The sequence below is a fragment of the Oryx dammah genome, unplaced genomic scaffold (genome assembly GCF_014754425.2).
Source record: "Oryx dammah isolate SB20612 unplaced genomic scaffold, SCBI_Odam_1.1 HiC_scaffold_14, whole genome shotgun sequence".
NCBI lineage: Eukaryota > Metazoa > Chordata > Mammalia > Artiodactyla > Bovidae > Oryx > Oryx dammah.
In genome coordinates, this window is record NW_024070198.1 from 18,177,112 (window position 1) to 18,186,544 (window position 9,433).

The 9,433-nt window shown below is 57.3% G+C and overlaps 1 protein-coding gene across 1 annotated transcript; it reads right to left on the minus strand.

The window, feature by feature from the left end:
• Positions 1–4,366: 4,366 nt before the first annotated feature.
• Positions 4,367–9,173, minus strand: SFRP5 (secreted frizzled related protein 5). Its single transcript, XM_040255164.1, has 3 exons — positions 8,651–9,173; positions 6,899–6,976; positions 4,367–5,446 (listed from the first exon to the last, which is right to left on the minus strand). Exons 1-3 carry the CDS (start codon positions 9,171–9,173, stop codon positions 5,100–5,102), a joined length of 948 nt encoding a protein of 315 aa, XP_040111098.1. The 3' UTR covers positions 4,367–5,099.
• Between the last annotated feature and the right edge of the window lie 260 nt (positions 9,174–9,433).

Genomic DNA, 9,433 nt, shown 5'->3' on the forward strand with positions numbered 1-9,433 from the left:
GACCTGGATGGATAGCCAGCTCCCACAGCCTGACTTGGGTTGAGGGTTCTGTCCATCATTTTTTGTGGGCTGCTCATGGTGGGGAGCAGTCTCCAGTGATCCTTGGCAGACCTTGAACTGGCCCTGGTTTCTGGGGTCTTCCAGATTTGTGGTCATTGGTCACTTGGCCCTCAGAGCTGAAGCCAAGAGAAGCACCAGTATCATCTTTTTGTCTCCATGGAACCTTTGAGGCATCAAGGGGCTCTGGCTCCAGCATCTCTCCTGCAGCTGGTGGCTTTAAGATCATAGTACCTATGTTTATTGAGCACTTGTAGTGAGCAGTGTGCGGAGTGTGTCATCTCATTTAAACCTCATGAGAGTCCCCAAAGCTAGGTTCTGTTATTAACTTAACCAATGAGTAAGTGGAGTTAAGAAACCTGCCCAAGGTCACATAGCTAGTAAACCATGGAGCCCTGGTGAGAACTGTGTCACAGGTGCTTCTGGGCACTGGAGAAAAATGGGGTCACCATAGCAGTCCTGACTGTCACCTACCCTCTCTTCTGCCTTGCCCCCACAAACTCCAGGAGTTTCTGAGATGCTGAGCTAATGGAAGGGGCCTGCCCACCACCAGCCCTAGCGAAGTGGGCTCAGCCTCCGGGGGAACAGAGGCAGTCTTGTGGCAGGAGCTCCTCCCCCAGCTCCCAGCACTGCCCCACCTCCCTGGCTGAGTCTTTTTCAACACCCAGAGCAGCACATTCCATTCTCGGGCACACCGGGGGGCTGGGGATTCCGGGTCCCCCTGGCCCCAGCAGAGCCTGCTGTCTGGGCTGGGACACTGGGTCCCAGCCACACACATTCCAGCAACAACCGCCCCCCACATTGGATTTCCCAAGGAGTGAACTTTAGCCAGGATTACAGCCAACTGAACACTTGTGGGATGTGAGCTTCCTTTGTGGGACCCAAGAGGCTGGATGCTGATGGGGCCGAGACGGGAGGAGAAATGAGGGGGGTGTTCAAGACTGGCTTCTCTGCTGCTCGCAGGGCCCCTGGGGTGGGATCTGAGCAGGGGCCCCCGAAATCTTCCTGTGAGGCAGGGTAGCAGAAGCACTGCTGCCTCCACACCGATCATGCCCACCTGTCTTCGGCTTTGCCCCCTGTAGGCAATAGACCCCAAGATTAAGAGCGTGGGGGTCAAATCCTCACCACACTGCTAAGTGCAGCTGTGTGTCCTTCAATAAGTTCATTAACTTCTCTGAACCTCAGCCTCCTCATCATTAAAATTGTTGTTTAGTTGCTAAGTCGCGTCTGACTCTCTTGTGACCCCGTGGACTGTAGCCCACCAGGCTCCTCTGTCCATGGGATTTCCCAGACAAGAACACTGGAGTGGGTTGCTGTTTCTTCCTCCAGGGGGTCTTCCCGACCCAGGGATCGAACCCGGGTCTCCTGCGTTGCAAGTGGGTCCTTTACCACTGAGCCACCTCATCCTTAATGTGGGGACAGGGAACTCCCTGGGAGTCCAGTGGTTAGGATCTGCACTTTCCCACCACAGGGGGCACAAGTTCAGTGACTGGTCAAGGAACTAAAGATTCTGCATGCTGCTCGGTGCAGCCAAATTCAACAGTTAATTAAAAAATAACAAGGGATAATAATAGTACCTACACTGGGACGTTTAAGTAAGAATGCCAAAGTACTTGGTTATTTATATATTAATGGGCTTGATATATTGAGTGCTAGTGTAGTATTTATATGTTTCCTCCGCTCTACTGCCCTACATACCCGGGTATGTATTTTCTGATACAAAACCCCAAATGTAGACTCTCACCTTTCTAGAAGTAACAGTTATGGCCTTTAGCTGTTCCTGCCTTCCTGCCAGAAGCATTTCTTAGTTGGTTAACAAATCAATTAGAAATTTAATAAGCACTATTTTGCGCAAGCCCTGTGCTAGGTCAAGGCCTTTGGTTAATAAAAGTACTAATGACTATTTAATGAACATTTTCTAAATGCTGGGCCTTGTTTCCAGGTACTTTTTCATGCATTTCTCCACTTAACGCTCAGCTGCTGTGAAGTCGACACAATTACTCCATTTTCCGGCTGGGCGGTGGTCCCCGTGTCACATGGTTGTTAGGTCACAGCATTGGAACCCAGAGCTGGGCCCTGTCGCCTCTGTCTCCCGATCCTGAGTGTTGGAGGCCTTCCCCAAATCCCTTCTGTTCACTATCAGAACGCTCCTTTTGTCCTCAACTGAAACACTTGACTTCCTTGCTCCCTTGCAACTGGGGCTGGCCATGTGACTTGAGTGTTGGCTGGTGAGCGAGAAGTGGAAATCTACCAGGTGGGACTTGTTGGGAAATTACTGTTTTCCTGATCAAAAGGGCCAGAGGCAGCTGACTGGCAACTTTTGCTCTTAGCCCTTCCCTGCCTTGCTCCCTGGAATGTGGCTGAGAAGTTGGGAGCAGGAGGCAACCCCCACCCCCACCCCCACCCCCCCCAGGCAGAGCAGGAAGACAGAACGAGCCTGGGATGTGGACCTCCCAGCTCCAGACCCCCTTGCATGGGGAAGCCCCGCTGTCTCTGGGGGTTTCTGCTCCCCAAAGTCACTGACACGCAGTGCAGATGTTCGCGGGGGCGGCCTCTGCCGCCTGTCTCAGGCTGGCCAGGAGGGAGTGTTCTGTGGCTGGACAGAATGAGCAAGGGCTCAGGCCTTGCTGGGCCTCTTGGGTGTCCGGTCCCAGGGAAGAGAGTCCTGGGGGCTCTGATAGCAGGTGTTGGGGACAGAGGTGAGGTGCAGCACGGAGCCTGCTGCCTTTGTAGGGGTGGGTGAGGAGCGCCTTGCCGGGGCCTCCCAGGATGGGCTCAGGGAGCCCCTCCTCGCCCGCTCCCTCTCACGGGCTGCCAGCCCCTGACAGAGGTCAGTATTGTCCTCCGGCCAGAGGCAGCCCAAGCCCTGTGTGTTCAGTGGAAAAATAACTCCTGGGCCTGGTTGACCATAGAAGTGTCCATAAATATTTGGTCGGGGTAGGAGGCTGGGAGACAAGGGGTGGATTCAGGGAGCCAGGTGGGCTGGGCAGGCTTTGGGCGAGAGTGGGTGGCAGCGGTGTCCTCAGAGGAAGGAGAAACAAGCGGGCCTCTGCCGCTCCTGACCTGTGGTGGGGGCCACCTGACTGCCAGGGAGGTGATTTATGGCTGGCTGTCAGACCACCTGTTAGCTGGCACTGTCCTCTTCGTTTCTCACTTCTCTGAGAGCTGCGGGAATGAGCCAGGGTTTTTCCTCATCTCAAGAGAGAACGTGGCTCCATTGTTTCGGAGGAGCAGCAGGTCTTGATTGGACTTGGCATCCCAGCTGAACCCCAGTTGATGAGGAAAGCAGTCCAGGGGTGTCTGCAGCCCCCCTGCTCGGTACATCTGCCCTGTCCCTCAGCATCTGCTGATGGTACCCCAGGACGCTTTCCTGGCTTCATCCCTCCCATGTTCTGGACATTTGAGTGACAGTAACCTGTCGCCTCCGTTTCAAGGCTTCTCCCCTTGCTGGCTCATCCAGCTCAAGGTAGCAGCCTCCCTTTGTTCTGAGCTCACCAAAGAAGCCCCTGGAAGCGTTAGAGCTGGTCCCCTCCCTGCAAGCAGGACCAGGACTGCTCCAGCCTGAAGAAGCTCAGCCCCGCTCGCCCTCCTCCGGCCTCAGCCGTTGGGTTATCTGAATGGAAGTTCTCAGCCCTGGCTGCACACCACCCAGGAGGCACCTGGAAATGCTGATTTCGGAGCACCCTCCAGAGGTTCAGGTTTAATTGCTTTAGCGTAGGGCCAGTATTTTGTAAAAGCTCCCCGAGTGCTTCAAAGTGTTAAAGGTCTGAGCTGCTGCGGTTGTCACCAGCTCAGGCGATACTGATGCTCCAGGGACCAGCTTGGAGTAGCACCTGTTCACGCCACCATTTCCTACATGTCCAGTGTCCAGGGGTGTCTGAGCTCTAAAGGTGTAGGAGTGACAAGTTTAGGCCTCTGGCCCTTCAGAGTAGTTCCCTGTGGCCCAGCCTCTTGGGGGCTCCTTGGAGCGGGCACTGCCCATGTCAGGGAGATGCTGCAGGACCACGGGAACCTTCTGAGTGTGGGAGAAGGCTGGGGAACTTGGCATCTCTGTCCTTCCTCTGAGACAAAAGGATAGTCATCCCCAGTGCTCACTTAGTCTCATTGTGGGGATAAGCAGGGTGACCCTTGCTGTGTGTTCTCAGTGGATCCTGCAAAAACATGGGAATTGCTCTTTTTAGGCATTCCAAGTATGTCTGTGTGGACAGACCATGGGTTACAAAAAGGTCTCTTTCTCAAAGTCCCTTCTGAATGGCCCCTGGCCCTCCCTCCTGGAACTAGCTGACAAAGAAATCACCTGGTCAAAATCAACTATTTGTTTTCTTTGATTTAATTAAAAACTTAAAAAAAAAAATAGAAAACGAAATCCTACCTGCATCAGTCTAGTACCTATGGCCTCGCAGCAGAAGCAATAATTTATGGTCATCAGGATACAGGGACACACGGAGGCTGAGGAGTGAGCTTCTGGGAGGGGGCTGGGCTGGGCTTCTCCCCAGTCCAGTGGGGAACGAGACAGGCAGAGATGGGGGAGGTGGGAAAGTGTGGCTGGAGGGCACCATGACGCTTTCCTCTGGGGGCTATGATGACACATGAAGGGGCATGGGGGCCGGGAACTGTCCCCCAAGTAGCTCAGCCCAATGCCAAGACTCCCCTCTCCCGGGCGAGGCCCCACCGCCAACAGAGGGGCTGACGCCACCGGCTCCCCTGGAAGCCACCTCCTCCGGCTGCTCTGAGCCCCGGCACCGTTCCCTCGCTCTCTCCTCTCTGCTTACTTTCTGAGACCCTGGGGCTTCTCCTGAACTGAGAAACGCCTGGTTCTCTGGGAGCATACCTCCAAGGACCCCAGAACCCCTCGGTCAAGGACAGCCTGGCTCCGTGTCCATCCCTTAGTGCCTGTGCTCGCCCAGCTCTGTGTGAACCACCCTGCGGCAGGGGCTGGGTCAGCCTGGGGGAGGGGGAGGCCAGGTGGGCAGAGGAGAGAGTGCCCCAGGGATGGGGACCAAGGACAGGGCATGGCTGGGTGGGGCAGGGAGGAGAGCCCTTCAGTGGGGCTCTGCCGCCCCATAGAAGAAGGGGTAGTAAAGGGAGCAGGGGTAGGAGAACATGAACTTGACTGCGAACTTCATCTCCTTGTTCTTCTTGTCCCAGTGGTAGACGGCCATGAGCAGCAGCTGTCCCTCTACTTTGCGGCCCATGACCAGGAAGCTGCCAGCCAGGCTGTCCAGCTGTGGGCAGGGGCAGCCAGCGCCATTCTTCATGTGCAGCACGAGCCTCTTGGTGTCCTTGCGCTTCAGGGGGCCTGGCTTGAGCAGCTTCTTCTTTTTCTGGGCTCCAATCAGCTTCCGGTCTCCGTTCTCTATTTTGATCTCCTTGATGCGCATTCTGACCACTGTGTGTGGGGGGTGGACAGGGGGCCAGCCATGAGAACCGTCAGGCTTGCTTAGGATGCTGGTGACACCACGCTTGGTGCTCGGTCTGAAGTTCCAGGCCTGGGGCTTGGAGAGATGGGGCTTCCACATGTATACTTAAAAAGCTCCCACCAGGTGCTGGACTTGTACAGACATTATCGGCTTTCATCCTGACATGAATGGGTGTGGTGGGGAAATGAGGTTTGGAGAGGTGGTGATGGGCCTGAATTCTAGAGCCTGGCTCGAACTGAGATCTGGGCTGTGCCTTTCCATGATACCAGGTGCAGGGTGGAGAGCTCTCCTTGGGGAGTGAAGTTGGGCGTGGGCTCCCCAGGGAAGGGAAAATATTGGGGGGGGGGGTGGAGATAACTCTTGGAGGGAGCGTTTGGTGGAGGGGGTCCTTGTGATGCAGGAAGGCTGGACTTCGTGATCTCTGGGGATGGATGCTTCCAAATAGGATTTCTGGCTGTGTGTGTGCATGTGTGTGGAGGGTGTTTGGAGCAGTGGTGGGCTGGTAAATGCTAGACTGCCAGCTCTGGGGAGGGGCTGCTCTGTAGCACGTGCTGATTTCCCCACCGTGACGCGCAGGCTCGGGAAGTGCTGCGGTCACCTCTGTAACGTGTGTGACTGTGTAGTGTGGTGTGTATAAGAGGATGTCTGTGGTATGTGTAGGAGTTTGTAGGATGTTTGTGGAGTGTGTGGCTAGTGGGCGAGGTGATTAAAGAGCCTAATAGAGCAGGGTGTGGTCACTTAGGGTAGCATCCTCCTTCTTCGGGCCTCTGGGTCCCCATCTCTGAGAGAAGCCAGAGAGTAACTTTGGCCACCCAGGGAGAGACATTGTTATAAAAATCTTTCTCTCCCACCCCCTCTTTTTCTCTCTTGGACATACACACACCTTGCAGTAATAATGTTCTCTTCCCAAACAGACTAACAACATAAAAGACCTGCTACAGGAAGGGTTTCGTTGCTTTCTCTTTTTTTAGAGACAATGAGGCTAAGGCACAAAACGGGAACCAACCGGGCAAAGACCACAGGCTGGGCTGTGTGGTCTGCACAGGAGCCAGGTCCTGACTGTCCCAGGAATGAGGAGGCTCCAGGATGAAGCTGTGGGGCTGGGGACCACAGCACCACCAGCCAGAGATGCATCAGGTACTAGGCAGAGGTGCCTGGGGACCAGGGGGCTGCGCTTCCGTCCTGGAACCCATCTCTCCCCTCTGCCGCCCCCATCCATCTCTGGACCAAGCCTGCCTCCCACAAAGAGAATCCAGCCCTGGAGGCCCTTCTGTAGGCAGTGTCAAGGAAAGGCTGCAAGAGCCTTGGCCAGGGATGGACCATGGCCTTGAGGGGCTTTTGAAGTCCCTGGGATGCCAAAAAAAAAAAAAAAAAAGTGTGTTTCTCTGGGGAGAGGGCAGTGGCCATGGCTCTACACTCACCGAAGTCACTGGAACACATCTGCTCCATGAGTCCATCAGCGCTGTGCTCCATCTCACACTGGGCACAGATCTTGGTCACTGAAGAGAGAAGCAGGGGTGGGGTGAGGGGATCAGAGGCCAAAGAGCCAAACTGAAGGTTCAGGCTCCTCCACTGACCAGCCACCTCCGCCTCCCAAGTCTCCAGTTCCCCATCAGGAGTCGGGATGATGGTAATGATCATGCTCACTGAGTGGTTGTGAGATTCCAGAGACGAGGTTGTGAAGAGACAAAACTGACCAGGTGGGCACAGCTGCCCCATGACCCTGGCAGCTGCGCCCATCATGTGCGCTCTATAGCGCCCGGCCTGTCTCTGTGTCTCTGCTTCCTGGTGGGCCGCCCCATCATGGCAGGGCGAGGGGCTCAAAGAGGGTGGGAGTGGGAGGGCAGAGCCCGGTGGGACTCCAAGAATGGGATTTCCCTGCCTTCCAAGTTTGAGCTCCAAGAAAACCAGAATGAAAGAGCCCTGCCAGGAGCCGTGCTGGGGCCATGCTGTTTCTGCTTGAGCGGGTGTCTCTCCCTTCCTGGTCCCATTTCTAACCCAAGAATAGGGAGTTTCCCTTCTCTCAACACCCTCTGGTCACAAGACCCTCACCCAGCCTCGACTCTCAGGTCCCATGTGGTTGCGTAGGACTGGGGATAGCATGGGTGAGGCTAGCTCTGAGGGGTGGGTGGGCTGTGGTGGGGTTCAGTTGCTTTTGGGGGGCCGGGTTAGATAGAAAACAGGGGCAGTGCTGCCCCTTGGGAGAGTCCCAGAGCCAGGGGCTTCCTAGATTCTCATACCAGCCACCCAGGCGAAGCTTCCTTGCCTGGTGCCACTGTTTATTCTCCTGTCTGGTGTCCAACAGGGGCTTACTCTGTCTGAAAGGAGGTTGGCAGACAGTGAGGAGAAGAATGAAGGGGGTGCACAGTGAAGGGGAGGCTGAGACCAGAGAGGAATGAGGGGAAATGGGATGGGGGTGGGGTGGAAGGTGGCACTTAAGAGTCTAGAAGTTTGGGGAACCTGAGATTGCTTCCTATTTTACAACGAGGAGACAGAGGCTCAACTCGCCCAAGGGCTCCTTGTTAGGGGCAGAGCCTGGCACCCTGCTCACCATTCTGCTCTGAGCCTTACCCAGCGGTCTCCCTGCCTAGGGCACTGGGGAAAGAGTGGGAGAATTTAGGGTTCCCAGGTGCAGAAAATAGGGGCAGGGTGGAAACCATAGGCCAGAGTTGCATTTAGCCCCCAGTCTTTGGCTACATCTTTCCCCCTAGCCTTGCCCCTCCCCAAATCCCAGCACAGGTGGGGGTCCAGGGCTGCTGAGGCCAAAGGCATCTTTAGCAACCCTGGGCATCTGTGGGCTGAGAGAGTGATATAAGGCATTTATTGGAAGCCTCAGGATGGGGTGACAGGACTCCCCCGCCCCCCACCCCCCAGGATTCCAGAAGTTTAGGAAGGTGGAAGCTGCGACGGAAAGCCAGGAGAGGTTTCCGAACAGTTGGAATGGGAGAGAACCAGTTTGAACGTCCAGAGCCGCAAGGAGGCACTACTCTGGCAGGCCACAGGGGATGGGAAGGCCGGAAGGCTCCGGGGAGGACATGGAGGGCTGAGCAAAGACCGTGTGCGTGTGTGTCTAGAGGAGGTGGCATCTCTAGAGGGCTGTGGCATCCATTGGGGTCCGGCTCACGGGTACCCAAGGGCAGCCGGAGCGCAGGGGGCGGGGGCGGGAGCGCTACCTGGAGGCGCGGTGGCGGGCAGGTGCCCGAACTGCACAGCGATGCAGAGGTCGTTGTCCAGGGGAAACTTGTGACAGTGCAGCATCTCGGGCCAGGGGAAGCCATAGGCCTCCATGAGCGGCGCGCAGCCGGCGCGCACAGCCTCGCACAGCGAGCGGCACGGGTAGATGGGCCGGTCGAGGCAGACGGGCGCGAAGAGCGAGCAGAGGAAGACCTGCGTGTCCGAGTGGCAGCGCTTGGCCAGCAGCGGCAGCCAGCTGCTCGCCTGCTGCTTCACCTCGGCCAGGCTCTCGTGCTCCAGCAGGTTGGGCAGCCGCATGCGCTTGTAGCCTACCGTGTGGCAGAGCGGCAGGTCGGCGGGGATGTCGAGGCACTGGGGCGGCTTGGAGTACGAGCGCCCGTGCAGCGGCTCAGTCTGCCAGCCGTAGTAGTCGTACTCCTCGCCCCGCGCGGGCGCCGCGTGCAGCGCCCCCAACAGCAGCGCCAGCGCGGCCACCCGCGCGCCCCCCGCCGCCGCCCGCATGGCTGCGCAGGCCTCCGACACTCCGTTGCAGCTGAGGTCGCCCAAGTGGATGGCAGCCTCGCTCCGCTCCCGGGCGCACCGAGTGATCCTGGCGCCTCCCACCTTGGGTCCAGCCCCGGCCTCGCCGCGCGCCGCAGCCAATCTCCGGCCGCCAGCCACCCCCCCGCCGCCCCAAGGCGGGGAGGCAGGGTGGCGCCCCCTCGGCCCCTCCTGCCCTGGGGCCCGCGCGTCCCGCCCAGAGTCCCGCCCGCTCGTGCGCC

What these genes read in the sequence shown, in the direction of transcription:
- SFRP5 (XM_040255164.1), bottom strand. Translation starts at nt 9,173, where the DNA reads ATGCGGGCGGCGGCGGGGGGCGCGCGGGTGGCCGCGCTGGCGCTGCTG. An exon ending in GCCCGCCACCGCGCCTCCAG is followed by an intron (nt 6,977 to 8,650) that starts GTAGCGCTCCCG and finishes TTCTCTCTTCAG; the next exon opens with TGACCAAGATCTGTGCCCAG. An exon ending in GATGTGTTCCAGTGACTTCG is followed by an intron (nt 5,447 to 6,898) that starts GTGAGTGTAGAG and finishes CCCCACACACAG; the next exon opens with TGGTCAGAATGCGCATCAAG.